General features: G+C 47.0%; 1 protein-coding gene across 1 annotated transcript in view; it reads right to left on the minus strand.

The window, feature by feature from the left end:
- Positions 1-17,872, minus strand: part of ltbp4 (latent transforming growth factor beta binding protein 4) — a 43,173-nt gene extending 25,301 nt beyond the window's left edge. Inside the window, 7 exon segments of the mRNA XM_073482069.1 lie at positions 624-791; positions 871-947; positions 1,138-1,392; positions 7,887-8,171; positions 10,881-11,122; positions 13,834-14,623; positions 17,812-17,872. Coding sequence (XP_073338170.1) covers positions 624-791; positions 871-947; positions 1,138-1,392; positions 7,887-8,171; positions 10,881-11,122; positions 13,834-14,567 — 1,761 coding nt within the window. The 5' untranslated portion in view covers positions 14,568-14,623; positions 17,812-17,872.
- Between the last annotated feature and the right edge of the window lie 658 nt (positions 17,873-18,530).

Genomic DNA, 18,530 nt, shown 5'->3' on the forward strand with positions numbered 1-18,530 from the left:
AGACAGGGGGACAGACAGGGACAGACAGGGGGACAGACAGGGACAGACAGGGGGACAGACAGGGGGACAGACAGGAGGACAGACAGGGGGACAGACAGGGGGACAGACAGGGACAGACAGGGGGATAGACAGGGGGACAGACAGGGGGACAGACAGGAGGACAGACGGGGACAGACAGGGGGACAGACAGGAGGATAGATAGGAGGACAGACAGGGGGACAGACAGGGGGACAGACAGGAGGACAGACGGGGACAGACAGGGGGACAGACAGGAGGACAGACAGGGGGACACAATACTCCTGCCTTGAAAAGTCTCGTCTTGAGGGTGTGGTGGCTGAAGTGTCGGGGGGAGGCGGTTCAGTAGCTGTGACACTTGTTGTTGCAGCGTTGGCTCTGACGGGTTGACAGCAGCTGCCGCAGCCCAAACTAAAGCTGTGCTCTATTATCAGCATGAAAAATGGCCGAGGAGGGAAAAGTGCGAACACACTGAACGTCTGCAGCCAGAGAGCTAATGTGAAGCAGAGACGTCTCATTACAGGATCATAAACGATAAAACACTGACTCACTTTCACCAGAAAGGCTCACACGATAAAATCATTCCACGCAGGACAAACATGGCTCACCTGCCCGTCTTTGACCTCTCTGAAGCAGTACTTGAACCCGGACTGCTGGTTGTACGTGCCGTCCCCCCTCAGGGTCTGAGCCTCGACCGCCCCGCCGCCCGGAGCCGGAGCGCCCGCCGACCCAGAGGAGGAGGAGAGAGTTTGCAGGGCGGGACTGAAACCAGACACCTGGAACAAAGAAGAAACTGTAACAAGAAACATCTGACTGTAAAACCACCGGACAATATGTCTTCTTTGTCTCCGTTACCTTCAGCACCTGGTGGATCTTCACGCTGGCCTCAGGGGGGTGCTGCACTCGGACCTTCACCATGGAGGGGCCGGGGGCTGCACACAGTAACACGTGAGTGTTGAAGCTAAAGTCTGACATTACGTTAAATCTTCCTCTAATAGACATTCAGAGCGATTCCTCTCTTACGTCCACACAGCCAGGAGCTGGTTAGCTTAGCTTAGCATAAAGACTGGAAACAGAGGGAAACAGCTAGCCTGGCTCTGTCCGACTCAAAATCAGACTCACCTCCAGCCCTCGCCGTCTCCTGGTTGTGTCCCAGCGGCACCAGGAACTCAGACTGGGTCAGCTCCTGATTAATGGGGGAGAGCAGCGCGGGCTTGACGATCTCATTGGTGGAGGAGGGCGGAGCAGCGCCGGCGCCGGCGCCGGTGGCGGCAGCGAGGGGCAACTGGCAGAACTTCCCGGTGAAGTTTGGCGGGCAGAGACAGCGATCCTTCTGCAGGCAGACGCCGCCGTTCTTACAGAGCAGAGGACAGAGGACTGCAGGACGGACAACACACACCTGATCAGGATTACATTACTCCTGCTGGAGGAAAGTAACTAAGTACATTTACTCAGGTACTGTATTTAAAGGGTTATTACACAGTAAAGTGTAACAGTACATGAAGCTGACAGTACTTTTACCTAAGTAGGATTTTAAGTACAGGATTTTTACTTGTAATTAGGGATGCTCCGATCAGGGTTTTTTGCCCCCGATACGAGTCCGAGTCCTTTGATTTTTGAGTATCTGCCGATACCGAGTCCCGATCCGATACTCTTATAATACATTTAAAAAATTAAAAAGATCGAAGAAAACTATCCAAGGTGTCCCTTATTTTTTATTATATTTTACCACCCCTCGATATCCCAAATTTACATATCTGACAGTTTGCAACTGCATCGTTCTCGTCACTCACTTTAAAATACTTCCACACAGCAGACATGGTGCGCCACAACTCGCCACTCCGCTTCAAAACAAACTGGCGTGCTGGTCTTCTGCGCATGCGCATGTCGTAAACGGTGGTAGTAAATACTCATTTTATTTTTTTTATTTTGAATCACCAATAGCCCATATATCAACAATCTAATACAAATAATGACTAAATAAATATATATAAAACCGATCTCTGATCGGGTCGTAACGTCCGAGTCCCGATCGAGTCTTCAGTGGCGTGATCGGCCCCGATTTCCGAGTCACGTGATCGGATCGGTACAACCCTACTTGTAATGGAGTATTTTTGTACATACTATGTTGCGCGCGCACACACACACACACACACACACACACACACACACACACACACACACACACACACACACACACACACACACACACACACACACAGGGCTGAGGCCAACACTAACACACATCCATCATGTTTACTGCGGGCCTGGAAACACACTCTACTGTTTACTCTCTGGCTGTAACACAGTTGCATCCTGGGAGGTGTGGGCGTGCCCCCGCCCTCCTGACCCCCCTTCTGTTGCTAGGCGACCACAGGGTCATGTGTGAGGTCAGGTGATGTGAAGATATCAAACAAAGCGAGCTGCCCTGATGGGACGGAGGTGAAAATGGAGCGGGCGCCAACAGAGCGAGCCAGCCACTTCCTACTTCCTGTTTGAGTGCCTGCGACAGGAAGCGGCTGCATTGTTACCCAGAGTTCAGCGGGTGCTGAAGCTGCTGCCAATGAGAGGAAAATACCCAGAAGTCTGTGCAGCAGGAAGGAAACCGGCAGCTCTGATGGCAGGTTCGTCTGTGGCTGTGATCTCTATCAGCAGCTCTGAGATCTGAACTGTGAGAAATAATCAATCAATCAATCATTATTGATTCTGTGATACGAGTCGTGTGCAGAGCTTCACTCTGTTAACCGTTTACTTTTCTTACTGAACGTGTTTGAGGGTGTAGTTCAGGGACTATTTAGTGGAGGCGGTGTGTCTCCCTCTTCATCTCCTTGCAGTCGGTGATGATTTGACCTACAGTTTAATACGTCTGCTGCTGATACCGATCAGACACACGTTATCCTGACCATTCAAACTAATACAACAGACATGAACGGTGCTCACCGTTTACTACGTCATTATACAGATCGACCCTTCAGCCCCCCAACTGTGACTGACCTCCAGCCTCCCTGCTTCAACTACATGAACCTGATATTACCTTCTGGCAGGAGGTTCATAAGGTAAGCCGTGTATTTGGGTTACCTGTTCCCTCCCATGTCCGATATCTATTTCAGATCCTAAGTGCAGCTGGCAGGAGGTCATCATGAGACCAGATGTTCCTACTGTGGATGACTGGACTGAAATCATTTATGATATTTTCATGACATTTGTAATGAGACTCCACCAGGAAAGGTTTGGTGGTTTAATGTAAACTCTGCTCTGGACATTGTGAACAGGTCTGATTGTTACAAAGGTTCATGACGTCTGTTTAATGTAACGGCCCTTATCTGCTTCCTGACAATGTATCTGAACTCAGTTGTATCACTGTTTCACTACAGAGGGCGTTTGTTTGTTTGAGTTATGTATAAATGATAATACTGGATGTATGGACTCTGTGGTAACTAAATAAAAAGGGAACTGAACCTGATAATTCGGTCGGTTATTTGATTTTCAAGCCAAATATGTCAAACATCGTCTGTTTCCGGCTTCTTAAAATTAAAAATGTGCTGCTTTTTTGTCATTTCTGACAGTAAATGAAGAGTCTTTGGGTTTTGGACGGTCGGTTGAACAAAACAAGCAGTTTGAAGACTCGACTCATTATTACATCCGTGTCTTATTGTTCTTCATGCTCTGGTTTCTGTTTTGTTCTGCCTCTTGTTGTGTGTTCATGTCCACACCCTGTGCATGTACGCTTGTATTTGAAATGTTTGTTTATTCTTCTAGTGAAACACACACACACACACACACACACACACACACACACACACACACACACACACTCAGAGATGCTGCATGTGTGTGTTGGTGTAAACACAATGACCTAATTATTACCCTGGACATCGCCCCACAGATGGACTGCATCAACACACACACACACACACACACACACACACACACACACACACACACTTTGGGAGGTAACTGGGGCAAAAGAGAAAACAACCAGAGCGATGGAAAAAGGAGTGCAGCGATAAACACAGAGATTAAAAAGATGAAATGATATAAACACAGATGAATAAACACATGAAACTGTGTGAGTCACTGATCTGACAGCTCTGTGCTCCACGTTTGGTTCCTGCGGCTCAGAAACACCCAACATGCTAACATGTTAGCAAACAGCTGTCTGCTCCTTCACCAAGTCGACACAGAGCCCATCGACTGTGTCCAGTACTGCAAAACAGTTCAACAGCCAAGAACTAAACCTCAGTCATTTCCTCCTGATGGTATAAAGTCAGGCTCAGCCATCATCTCCTCCTGATGATATAAAGTCAGGCTCAGCCATCATCTCCTCCTGATGATATAAAGTCAGGCTCAGCCATCATCTCCTCCTGATGATATAAAGTCAGGCTCAGTCATCATCTCCTCCTGATGATATAAAGTCAGGCTCAGCCATCATCTCCTCCTGATGATATAAAGTCAGGCTCAGCCATCATCTCCTCCTGATGATATAAAGTCAGGCTCAGCCATCATCTCCTCCTGATGATATAAAGTCAGGCTCAGCCATCATCTCCTCCTGATGATATAAAGTCAGGCTCAGCCATCATCTCCTCCCGATGATATAAAGTCAGGCTCAGCCATCATCTCCTCCCGATGATATAAAGTCAGGCTCAGTCATCATCTCCTCCCGATGATATAAAGTCAGGCTCAGCCATCATCTCCTCCCGATGATATAAAGTCAGGCTCAGTCATCATCTCCTCCTGATGATATAAAGTCAGGCTCAGTCATCATCTCCTCCTGATGATATAAAGTCAGGCTCAGTCATCATCTCCTCCCGATGATATAAAGTCAGGCTCAGCCATCATCTCCTCCTGATGATATAAAGTCAGGCTCAGTCATCATCTCCTCCCGATGATATAAAGTCAGGCTCAGTCATCATCTCCTCCCGATGATATAAAGTCAGGCTCAGCCATCATCTCCTCCTGATGATATAAAGTCAGGCTCAGTCATCATCTCCTCCTGATGATATAAAGTCAGGCTCAGCCATCATCTCCTCCTGATGATATAAAGTCAGGCTCAGCCATCATCTCCTCCTGATGATATAAAGTCAGGCTCAGCCATCATCTCCTCCTGATGATATAAAGTCAGGCTCAGTCATCATCTCCTCCTGATGATATAAAGTCAGGCTCAGCCATCATCTCCTCCTGATGATATAAAGTCAGGCTCAGCCATCATCTCCTCCTGATGATATAACGTCAGGCTCAGCCATCATCTCCTCCTGATGATATAAAGTCAGGCTCAGCCATCATCTCCTCCTGATGATATAAAGTCAGGTGAAGTCTCGTAGTCCACAGAACATTTCTGGAGCTTCACAGTGAAACAGAGTTGCAGCGTTCTGCTGAACAGCTGAAGCAGCTGGAGATGATTGAAACATCAGATGTCTCCGTGCAGCTCGTCTGCTGTGATCACAGTCTGCAGGAGAGACGTTCATCCTGTTTCAAGCTCAAATCTTCACTGTAGCTTCTAAGCTTACAGCGTTAGCATGCACCTCATCTGAAGTGAGAGCACGAGCCCGGCAGCACGTTGTGACATTTCCATTTCATTAAATGACCAGCCGTGTTTTTGACCGTTTTATCTACAAGATGTTTGAGGCAGCAGAACCAGGTGTTCTCAGGACCTCTGCAGACGGGTTTCTGACAACAAAGCAAGTCTTTGTGATGAGACGTCAGGAGACACTTGATGTTCTGCAGATCCTGTGTGTTGTGCTGGAAGCCGGGCGTTAGTTTATTATAGCGAGCTCCATTTCTAAACTAGCGTTAGCTACTGTTGCTCTCTGTTAGCGGACTGTCTCTGAACATCTGCGTCCTTCTCAGAGAAAATCTCAAGTCCAGCAGCATTAAACAACTTCAACAAATCATCCAAAGGGTTGTAGAGTCATCGGGGTGCATGCTAACACTTTTAGTTTAGCAGCTACAGTGAAGATTCCTGCTTCAAAAGGGAGTAAATAACGTCTCCTCAGATCAGCTTGTGATCTCTGGGTTCTGGATTCGTGAACTGTTCCTTTAAGGTCGTCAGCTAGCTGTCAGCATCTCACCTGGTTCCTTTCAAGGCAAACTTCACGCTAAAGCCTGACGCACAACAGGATGTCCTCCTCTCCCATCGGCACACGGTTGCCTTCAGATGGAGAGCGAGAGTAACAAGGAGACGGTGGCGAGAGGAAGACGTCCCTCTTCAAATAATCAGGACTTCTCACAAGATGGAGGACAAGCTGCTCTGTTAACGCGCATGTGTGCCGATAAAGTTCATTCAGAGGGAGAAAATCAGTGTTAGAGGCTGAGGAGGCACCGTGGAGGGGGGGCGGATTGACCTTTTGACCCCATGATGTCATCACCTCCTCCCTCACTCTACTGTGTGTGTGTGTGTGTGTGTGTGTGTGTGTGTGTGTGTGTGTGTGTGTGTGTGTGTGTGTGTGTATGTGTGTGTGTGTGTGTGTGTGTGTCTAGTCTTACCTCACTGCTAAACATTCACACATCACCAAGAAAACATCCCGGGCACGTGTGTGCGCGTGTGTGTGTGAGTGTGTGTGTGTGAGTGCATGTGTGTGTGTGTGTGCATGTGTGTGTGTGTGTGAGTGAGTGTGTGTGTGTGTGTGAGAGAGAGAGAGGGTTAAGTTAATGATAAATGAAAGCCACATGTCAGCCGTGTTTCTCCTCGTTCTCTCTGTTTCACATATTTCGCTGAACGTGTTTCAGAACCAAACCAACAACAATCTCCGCCGGCTGCTTCGGATCCAGCTGCAGGTCACGTGACGCAGCTGGAGCAGCTTCACACGGTGCACATGTTCCCTCATATGTTGAAGCTTTACTGCAGCAACTGGGTTTTATTTCCATGGCAGCGCTCCGGCACGTTGAGGTCCAGTTTCTCTGCTTGGTATTTTGGTGGGAGGTCCGTTCAGTCCATTCTGTGGAGTTCCTCCCCAAAAATGCATCAGGACGTCAGAGCTACAGCGGCTACAGAGGTAGACAACAAACACTCGACGGCTCTGCTGAACATCCTGAACCGTCCGGTCCAAAATGCTGCTGCAGAGCTTCAGACCAGATCCTCCGTGAGTCTGGATCTCATCTTTCTTTTGAACACGGAGTCATTTCTGCAGCTCTGGTCCCTCAATCACAACAATAACCAAAGACAACAGCTGGAGTTAGTGAGATTGTAGAAACCAGCTCCTCTTCTGGAGCACCTGAACGCACCTGAACCTGAACGCACCTGAACCTGAACGCACCTGAACCTGAACGCACACCGCCCGACTACACCGACAACCGGCCCGTAACTCTCACTGATGTGTCAGCAGCTATCAACTGATCCAGTTGAACTGGGTCATGAATCACATGCTGTTTGTCAGTTTGTTGTATTAAAGTCAAACCTCATGTAGTTTTGTGTTAAAGCGCTCAGTGAACTACATCGTCTCATCAGCACCAGAACCAGCACCAACACGGAGCCAACTGGGCTCAGAAAAGCTGTGACGTCACTGACGACTCTGTCGGCTGTGACGTCTTTATAAGGCTTCAGCTCTCTGTCACCATTTTAAATCTCCAGCCTGACAGCGACGGTCACAGGAGGAGCCTCGACTGCTGTGATGGGTGATCAGATAAACTCACTGAACTCATGCAGTCAGTCGCTGATATATCAGGATATCAGTCGATCAATAACCTCTGGCTTATCGGTTAATGCGCTGCAGTTCTGACCCGTTCTTATGTTGGATTTGCTTCTTCCAGGCTTGTTTCAGGCTCACAGACTCGAGCCATCATCATGTCACCTGCTGAGATCAGGTGAGTCCTCAGCCCGACATGAAAACACTGAAGCTACACAGGAGAAGTTAGAAGTCAAAAGTTGGACTTACAGACTCTGAAGCCCGGTCCGTGGGAGCCCGGTCCGTGGGAGCCCGGTCCGTGGGAGCCCGGTCCGTGGGAGCCCGGTCCGTGGGAGCCCGGTCCCTGTGAGCCGTCTCTCCTCGCTCCTCCCGCCTCACTGCTGCTGTACAGCGTGGTCACGTTGCCTCGCTCGCAGTAGTTGACACATCGCTCCTGGCTGCAGCGCACCTTGCAGATGGTCGGCGTGAACATCACCTGGATCCTCTCCACCCCTCCTCTTCCTCCTCCTCTTCCTCCTCCTGTCGGTCCATCAGCTGACAGAGGAGAGATGAAAACAATGAAGACGGACAGCAGCACGCAGCAGAGTCGAGGCTGCAGCATTTCACTTTGTGTTGCAGTCAAAGTTTCTGAGCTCGTTGCATCGTCCAAAAACTCTCCCCTCTAACTCGACCTCCCTCCTTCTCTCTCTCTCCCTCTTCCTCTGTGGTGGAGTTAAAAAAAACAGTCGCAGGAAAAAAAGGAGGGAAGAAGAAAAATGAGCAGAGGCCCCCCCCCCTCTCCACGATCTGTTTTCCTCTAAACACTCCTGTGTGTGTGTGTGTGTGTGTGTGAGCGAGCGAGCAACAGTGTGTCTGGGGAGAGAGAGAGAGAGAGAGAGAGAGGGTGGTAGAGAGATAATTGGGAGCAGTGAGCAGGACTGGGCTCGACTCCAAACTAAATGTTGAGCATGGATCTGCTCCATCACAGAGAGAGAGAGTATGAGTATGTGAGTGTGTCCCTCCTCCCCCTCCTTACTTTCTTCTTCTCTTTGTTATTAGACTTTGAGAACTTGTATCATTGCTACAGTTTCATAACAGACCACAGGACTGATGATGCAACCCTGGTTTAAGTTTCAGGGGCTGAAGCTAAAAGTAGCTCCTGACTGCAGTAACCGGTGCTCCTCACAGCACACCGGGACTTTAAAGGAGGACGGAGCAGACCATCTACTGAACTGAGGTCCTCTGTGGAAGAACAAGAAGAAGATGAACAACCACCACTGAACCAGACTCCCTTAACAAATCAGCTAATTTTCAGAGTTGTTGAGTTAAAACAAACTTTATAAAGTGCTAAAGTCTGACCTGCCAACATTTAGCAGCTGTTTGAACACACTGTTTACACTGATTTCACCATTTACACTCACTTTATGAAAGAAGAAACATTTTATTGATCTAAACATGTCACATTTTACAAATACACTAAACAGTAACCAGTATAGGCGACTTCTTTGTCCCCAGACTCCCTTAACAAATGTGTGAGTTTAGTGAGTTGTTGAGTTGGAGACACTTTATAAACTGTGTGAAACTCTGTCTCTGACTGATTCTGACTTATTTGTTCCTTCTTGTAAATTCAGCAAATGTTCTACATGAACTTCTTTCTGTCTTTGAGTAGAAACATGGAGTCTGTTTGTCTCACTGATGTGTATTTGCACATGCAGCAGGGTGGTGTGTTGTTGCCAGGCTCCATCCTTTGTTTACCAAAACTTAAAATAGGGTCACCGTTTTTAGTCACTTTGTGTTTTGAGTGATTAAGATGAAATTCTTTGCAATTTATGATACCAGTTAGCAGAATGTGTCATAATATTCATGTCATATGACTCGAGATCTCTCGATGTGAAGCTACAACTCGCTCTATTCAGCTGCGTAATGAGATTTCAGCTAATCACATCCGACAATGTGGCTGAAGTGGTTCTTGTTTTGCTGTCGGACCCTCGTCAGGGGCCCGGCGGGGCAGAGGGCCGAGGTGGGTTTGAGTGGAATAGAGGCTGGTTGTTTCTGCTGCTGTTTGTCTATGAGCTCATGTCCTGACTCACACACACACGCACACACACACGCACACACACACACACACACACACACACACACACACACACACACACGGTGAGCCAGTGTGAGAGCTACAGTGAAGCAGAACAACTATAAACAAAGTAGAAACACTGTGCACATTATGACAGCATCATCTCAACACACTCCACCTGCAGGTGACACATCTGCGTCTTAACGCTCCACTGTTAGCATGATCATGACCTGGTCCTGTTAGCTTTAGCCTCAGTCTGTTAGCATGATCATGACCTGGTCCTGTTAGCTTTAGCCTCAGTCTGTTAGCATGATCATGACCTGGACCTGTTAGCTTTAGCCTCAGTCTGTTAGCATGATACTGTGTAAAGTATGTAGTCCTCATGTGCATATCTGAGGGTTTTGCTCTGGTTTTTAGAAAAGAGCGATTTTCTTAATTCTTGAATGAATGAGTGCTCATATGACCTGTTCTCCAGTCAGTTCTCTCCACAGCCGGACAATAACAGGAACTCTTTACTGGTCTAATCACAGTGATCGAGGCTGAACTATGAGACTGTATTAACATTCACCTTATCTGAAGCTCACACTCAGTAAAAACAGGCATTCCAGCTCCATTAAATCACCGTCAGCTCCTTCCAACGACGTATGGCTGACAGACACGACCTGGACGTGTACAGTTTATCTGTCAGCGCCGGCGTATCAGCCTCACAACACTTATTATTGTATAACATAATGACCCCTGTGTTGTGGTATGTGTGTTAAATACACTGTACGCTCGTGTTCACGTGTACAAACATGGTACTGCTTGATTATCATGTCTGCTCTCTTATCTGTAAACCCAACACCACCAGATAAACATTACACACAGTGAAACACAATGAGGTTTGGTCATGGAGGACTGTTTTATCATCAAATCAGCAGGAAAAATAATAACATTAATACTTTTCCTGATACTTTGAGTCCTATCTCGTTATTTTGATGGTTAAGACTGAAGCAGAACAGGAAAGCTTTCTGGCTAACTCTGGAAATGCTTCTGTGCTTGTGTTTGTTTGTTTTAAGCTAGCTTGTTGTGTTGTGACTGCAGGATCATCCAGTCTAATAATGTAGAAATTGTTTGACAGTGGTTGTGTTAGCTTTAGCCTCAGTCTGTTAGCGTGATATGATGACCTGGGACCCGTTAGCTTTACTGACCTGCTGGTGCAGTGAAGTGGACGGTGTACTGGCCCTTCTGAGTGTGGAAAGACTTCACTGAGGACGATGACGTCGATGAAGATGAGGAGACAGAAGAGGACGAAGAGGACGAAGAGGAAGTCACAGTGACAAGTTTCTTTCTTTCCTTCTCAATGTGCTTCATCAGCAGGGCGGCCATCTTGTCTCCTCTTCCTCCCCGTGAGAGCGTCTTTCTCAGCAGCACAGCCTGGGCCTCCCTCAGACTGACACACACACACACAGACACACACACACACATAAGCTTCTGTAGGACAACAGCTAACATTAGCATCCATCCACTTCCTAGCTAAACATTTCTGTCACACGGCACAACAGGATTCATTTATTTAAACCTGAACGTAAAACAAACTGGATGCAATCAGTCGTGTTAGCGAGGACGGCAGTGAATGCTAACGTTAGCTAATGTCATCAAACATGTTGTCTGACGTCCCTCCAGACTCTCACTCTACTTTTTCTCTTCAGCATTTGATTCATCAGGAAACATTTTCTTCACAGCATCATAAAATCATCCGATCACTGGAGCGTCACACCCTGAACCCGACGTCGGAGGAAAATGGCCGCCGTATGAAGACGGTCTTTTGAATTACACGCCATGGAGAGACTGACAGGTCGGCACCGGTAACCAAGGGAGACGGAGTTTAGCACAGCTGTGAGCTAAAATATCAAAATATGAAGTTCACACACAACAAATGTGGCTGCTGTCACATCTGACGGCGTGTTTATGGACCGGTGTTAGAGCAGGAATGTTCTGAAGCCGAGCGTCACGCGTGGGAGGGCTGAGACCAACTGAATGATTTAAAATGACCTTTAACAGGCTGATGGAGAGCAGCTCAGACCTGCTGAACATCAATCTGTCCTGCAGGCCAGAGCTGATAACACACACACACACACACACACACACACACACACACACACACACACACACACACACACAGAGACGCCTCACAGTCTGAACACAGTTTGTTTTTCACCCTCGTTGTGTGTCTGAACTCAAATGTTACAGCTGCTGGTTACTTTTTATGAGCCACACAACGCGCAGCAGATACAACTGTGATAGATTTAGTGGACGAGATAATATGTGAGCTCATGTCGGAGCAGGTTCTGAACACAACACACATCTGGACCAGTCTGAACAACGCTGTGGCACCGGTGACGTCACTGCTGACGCTGCGTGGAGCAACTTTCAGACCGTTTTCACATTATTACAGACGATTAACCCTCTGACGTTCGCTGCAGCGCCACCGTGAGGTTCGTAGAGAAGCTTCTCAGCAACCATCGGACGGACTGTGAAGAAAAGTGGTTCAGCTTCTGCGACAAAAATATTAATCTGATTCTGATCATATTTAGATGAACTGTGCAGCTTTACACTGCAGGAGACCTGGTGACAAGCCGGAGCTGACACTGTCTACCTGTTGTTGGTCTGTTTGTTGAGCTAGCTTGTTGTGTTGTGACGGTTCATTGAGTTAAATGTCAAATCAAAGTAAAAACTGTCTCATAACGTAGAAGTGTTGACAGAACTGAGGCCCCTGTGACAAAGTAAACAAACCGAAGTTGAGCTAAACCTGAACTAACTTTTAGCTCGCTAGCAAACAGGCTAATTTAGCGTGCAAACAGTCGCATCTGACTATTCTGATCTATTCTAACTGAAGTTTGACACACTGGGGTTTACGTGGTGAACTGTTCCTTTAAGTCTGTAAACATCTTCCCAGCAGCCGCCTGTTTCATACAAATAACCACAAAACTACACTTCCCAGAATCCCTCCTGACTCAGCTCCCTGTGCTCAGCTTTCCCACAGTCTGCTCTGACCCGGGCTCTGACCCGGGCTGTGACCCGGGCTCTGACCCGGGCTGTGACCCGGGCTGTGACCCGGGCTGTGACCAGGGCTGTGACCCGGGCTGTGACCAGGGCTGTGACCCGGGCTCTGACCCGGGCTGTGACCCGGGCTGTGACCCGGGCTGTGACCAGGGCTGTGACCCGGGCTCTGACCCCTGACCTCCACGACCTTTGACCTGTGACTCAGGGTTAAGATGATTGTTAACACTGAGGACAGAAAACTCAAACTCTCCAAAGAAGTAATCAGATACTTTACTTCAGTTAAAGTACTAATACTTCACTACAAGTCATGCATTCAAAACATTACTTCAGTAAAAGTATCTAAGTATTATCAGTGAATGTACTTAAAGTAGTTAAAGTAAAAGTACTCATGTTGCAGTAAACTGTCCCGTCAGTGTTGTGGATTAATATTACTTGATTACATGAAAAGTAACTAGTAACTAAAGTTATTAAATACATGTAGTGGAGTAAAAAGTACAATATCTCTCAGATGTAGAGGAGCAGAACTACTCGTAATGTAATGTAACTACAAGTACTTAAAATTTGTATGTGTACTTAGTTACTTTTCACCACAGGAGTAAATGTCTTGTTTATTGTTTGTGTACTTATATAGTAGTGATTACTGCAGTGTGTAGTTCACAGTACTGTGCAGTACCTACAGTGTGTAGTTCACAGTACTGTGCAGTATCTACAGTGTGTAGTTCAGAGTACTGTGCAGTACCTACAGTGTGTAGTTCACAGTACTGTGCAGTACCTACAGTGTGTAGTTCACAGTACTGTGCAGTACCTACAGTGTGTAGTTCACAGTACTGTGCAGTACCTACAGTGTGTATTTTCAGGTGAACAGCTCCACCTGCTGCCACAACAGACTCATTACAGTTTACTTGATTTTAAAACACAAAGTATCAGGAAACGTAACAGTACTGTGTTAAAGTGTGAAGTTATCAGGTTTATTAAGTACTAGTACTACTACAGAGCGGTATCAGTACTTCAGTAACTCCAGTCAGATTAATGTAGTGCAGTAAAGTACAACATCTCTCTGTGGTACATAAAGTACAAGTAATCTATTACTGGTCTTACCTCAGAGACTGTTTCTTCACCTCCTCCTCTTCCTTCCTCTTCTCTCCCGTCAGAACCGGGTCCACACTCTTCCCTCCCCTCGGCCCGGGCTCAGACTCCAGATTAAGTCTGAACTCTTGACTCGGTCCAGCGTTCAGCTCCAGACTCAGCCCGTCCTCCAGGTCGGGCCTCAGGTTTGAGTCCAGATTCTGGATTTTATTCATCTGATTTTCTGTTAAATCTGTCGCTCCTGTTCCCTCGGACCAGGACCAGGACCGGGACGGAGATGCTGGACTCGTCAGTCCTTCCTGTTCTTGGGACTCTGGGACGTCCTTTGGTGCTGGATGAGGTTTTAGTTTTGGACTGAGACCAGCTGAGTCCGCCTCAGTGTCTCCACTGTCTCCTGTCTGGGTGTTAAACTCGTCCTCTGTCCTCGCAGCTCTCCGTCCCACCTGTGGACTCTTAGAGGAGACCCGGTTCTCCTCAGTAACACCTCCTCCGTCCTCCATTTGAGCTCCAGCAGACTCATCCGGAGCAGAGTCGGGGGTCACAGATGGACTCAGGGTGGTGGAGCCAGCTGGTTTTTTCCTGGTTCCTGGTTCTGGTCCTGGTTCTGGTCCTGGAGGACTGCTGGAAGGTCCGGGGTTCAGGTGTGGGGCGCCGGTGGGACGGATGGGGGTCAGCAGGCGCCCTGCCAGAGAGAGCGTCACCGTGGAGACCTCACAGCGGTAACCATGGAAACCTTGTCGACACATGCAGCGGTTAGACTGACGACACACGGCGTTGTTATGGCAACGAGGAAGACACCTGGCTACAAGGACAGGAGGCAAGGAGAGGACAGAAGGAGACAAGGTGACAAGGCAAGGAGAGAGAGAGAGGAGTCAGATGTTATTGTATTTCATTTTTTAAAAAGGAAACATAGACAGTAGATATACACACATATACACATATATGTATATATGTGTATATGTGTATATGTGTATATGTGTTTATCAGAACAGATGTGCAGCTCTGCTCTTCTCTCTGAACTTATTGGGACGTGACATGTTTATAATACTCAAGTTAACTTTATTTAAACAGCTCGAACTTTACGAGCTCCACAGTTTAAACATAAGAGCTCTTTAAACAGCACGTTAGCAGTTAGCCTGCTACAGCTATAATAATGAGCATGTTAGCTAAGCTAAGCCTGACGGGATGCAGCCATTAGCTTCAGCGGTATCCTGCTAACAGTCATGTCGACATGCTAAGCTCGGCTAACATTAGCACTGGTCTGAGCAGCATTGATTTGGAAGAGGTCAAAGGTCATCGAGCAGGAGATTAAAGACACCAGAGACCATCTGTCATCGACATACAGCCTCCTCTGAACCAACCTCCTCTGAACCAACCTCCTCTCAACCAGAGGTGTGTGTGTGTGTGTGTGTGTGTGTGTGTGTGTGTGTGTGTGTGTGTGTGTGTGTGTGTGTGTGTTCGTGTGTAGTTTTCTTATGTCAGGACAATGTGACCAAACAGTTAGCTTTACTCTGCGGGCTCTGAGCCCAGTGGGACTTAGATGTGTGAGTGTGTACAAGTGTGTGTATTTTGTGTGTGTGGTCTGTGTGTGTGTGTGTGTGTGTGTGTGTGTGTGTGTGTGTGTCTAAGCCTTCAGACAGAGAGAGTAAATCTGTTTCCATTCACGAGTTTCTCTCTGCAGGTCTTTCACAGCCAAACTGAATAATCCCGACCTGAAAGAAACCATTTAAGTGTGTGTGTGTGTGTGTGTGTGTGTTTGTGTGTGTGTGAATACTAGTAGTTACTACAGTTACCCATAACCCCCCTCTCTGCGTAGGTTTACAAAGACGTTTACAAGCATCTGTGGAGAAGCACAGCTCACTTAAATTAAGACTGAAGCTAAAGCTAACAGGTCCAGGTCATGATCATGCTAACTGCATGAAGCTAAAGCTAACAGGTGCAGGTCATGATCATGCTAACTGCATGGAGCTAAAGCTAACAGGTCCAAGTCATGATCATGCTAACTGCATGAAGCTAAAGCTAACAGGCCCAGGTCATGATCATGCTAACTGCATGAAGCTAAAGCTAACAGGTCCAGGTCATGATCATGCTAACTGCATGAAGCTAAAGCTAACACAGGTACTTTTAACTTGAATACTTGAAGTAGTTTTTCATGCTTGTACTGAAGTAACATCTTCAACACAGGACTTTTACTTGTAACAGATTACTTTCTCAGGGTGGCGTCAGTACTTTTACTTCAGTAAAGGAGTTGAATACTTCCTCTCCCACTGACAGACACACAAAGGTTCTGTAGATTCTGTGTCTGTGTTGTGAAACAGAAACAGAGGATTAGTCCATCAGGTCCACATGTGTGTTACATAAACACACTGTAGGTCCGGTGTGGAAACCATAAAGTACAGAATCAACGTAAATCCCTGAAGCCGCTCTGATCCGCTCATAAATCTGCAGCTCTGACTGAGCACACGGACTCTGGACCAGCAGAACTTCACACTTTGAACTGGGTCATAAAGCAGCGCCGCAGCATCAATCAGCTGTTCATCAGTGATCAGACACATCTGTAGTGACTCAGCAGCTTCACAGTATCTGTGTCATCAGTGGTGGAGGTGGATTCACTGTAGTACTCTACCTGGATCACATTTTCATGTACTTATACTTCATGTACATATTAGTTAATTTATACTTCTACTCCATTACTTCTAGGAGGGAAGTACTGTACTTTTTACTGCATTAATTATTTGATAACTTTAGCTGCTAGATTCACTAAAGAGTCAGATTATTAATACAAAATATAATAAACAATGAAATGATGAAACTACCCAGCAGCATATAAATCTGCCTCTCTTTACCAGCTGCAACATTAAAGTGATTAAAAGATTAATGCATCAATCATTATTATCAAGTTAAGAGTATTTTCACACAGTGGTTTCTCTTCTTCACCTAAACTTCACAAAAACCACCATCCTGCAGTGATGAAGTTTGTTATAAAGTTCAGTGTCTCAAATCTGTCCAGAGTGACCCCTCTTCACAAACACATCAATACAGGATCTCTGAGAAAGAAAATACAACAAGTCTGAGTTTCCTCCGGGACCAGTCAGCTGATCGTCTTCACCACACAGGAGTCTGGCAGGCTAATGCTAAGCTAGCTGAAGGCTAACACTGGGCTAGCTGCAGGCTAATGCTAAGCTAGCTGCAGGCTAACACTGGGCTAGCTGCAGGCTAATGCTAAGCTAGCTGCAGGCTAACACTGGGCTTGTTGTCGGACAGTAAAGTTTTGCTGAACATTAAAATATTTAAATGGACCCCGAATAAAAATAAACAATCCGTACATGAAAAGGCTGAACTGACTCTGACACTACATTACCCATGAGCCTCAGCACTGTTTCCGTGACGACGACAATAACTTAGCATTTCTTCTAATGAACTCTACAAATATCGACCTCTTAACTTAATCCCACCGTCGGCCACACGGCGACAGAGTCTGCAGCTCTCTGATTGGATGTTTCTCGCAGCAGTGCACTCTGGGACACACACACACACACAGATGAAGAGCTGAGCAGCAGGGAGTGGATGGTTCTGTGGTCCAGATGAGTTTCAGTGAGCAGCACCAGCAGTTTTGTGTTGAATATGAGCAGCCGGAGGAGATTAAAGTGCTGCAGCGTTTTACTGCGACATGAAACTCAACACAGACAAACGATAAAAGTCCAGATGTTCAGACGGAAACTGTCAAGAGCTTCATCAGTATCATCTGATCCGATCAACGCAAAACAGACGAGGAAGTTCTGATGCCTTCTGCTTCTACACAAGGATCAGGTCACTCAAACAACAGGGAAGACACTCAGATCTGATTGGCCTGCAGTGAGGACACAGCGGTGAGGACACAGTGGTGAGGACGCGGCGGTGAGGACACGGCAGTGAGGACGCGGCGGTGAAGACACAGCGGTGAGGACGCGGCGGTGCGGACGACACATGATGACATCAGTTTGTACTCACGTTTGGTGCATCGTCTGGTTTTAGGAGACAAAGTCCATCCGACACAACAGCGTCCTCCACAGACATGAGGACTGCAGACAGAGAGACAGAGAGACACTTTGATTATTGATTATTGATCTATAAATGAAGACACTGTGACCATTAAGAAGACAGCTCACCTTTGAGAACAAGATTAAAATCAAATCACCCCAAACACAGAAGATAGTTCACTCATCAAACTGATGAATGAAATGTAAAAAATAAATAAAATATAAGTCAAAGGTGAACAATGAAAGGTGAGTAGTTACAGGTAAATATTATACAACATACAGACAGAAAGCATGAAAGATAAAGTGACACAGAGCAGGTGATACAGGTCACCTGTCTGAGCAGGTCACCTGTCTGAACAGGTCACCTGTCTGAGCAGGTCACCTGTCTGAACAGGTACGTCTTTAAAACAATCCACAGAGTCAGCAGACTGTTTATAATGTGGCTGCTACATCACCAGTCAGGTGAAGGACAGAGACAGACAGAGAGAGAGCTGAAGCCCCGCCCCTCAGGTTGCTACAGAGAGCTGAAGCCCCGCCCCTCAGGTTGCTACAGAGAGCTGAAGCCCCGCCCCTCAGGTTGCTACAGAGAGCTGAAGCCCCGCCCCTTCCTGTTCCCCTCATGGACCTCATTGATCAGAGCTTTGTCTGTAGTGATGCAGAGAGACAGGTGATGTATTGATCCTGTTTGAA

Source organism: Pagrus major, chromosome 2 (genome assembly GCF_040436345.1).
Source record: "Pagrus major chromosome 2, Pma_NU_1.0".
Classification (NCBI taxonomy): Eukaryota; Metazoa; Chordata; class Actinopteri; order Spariformes; family Sparidae; genus Pagrus; species Pagrus major.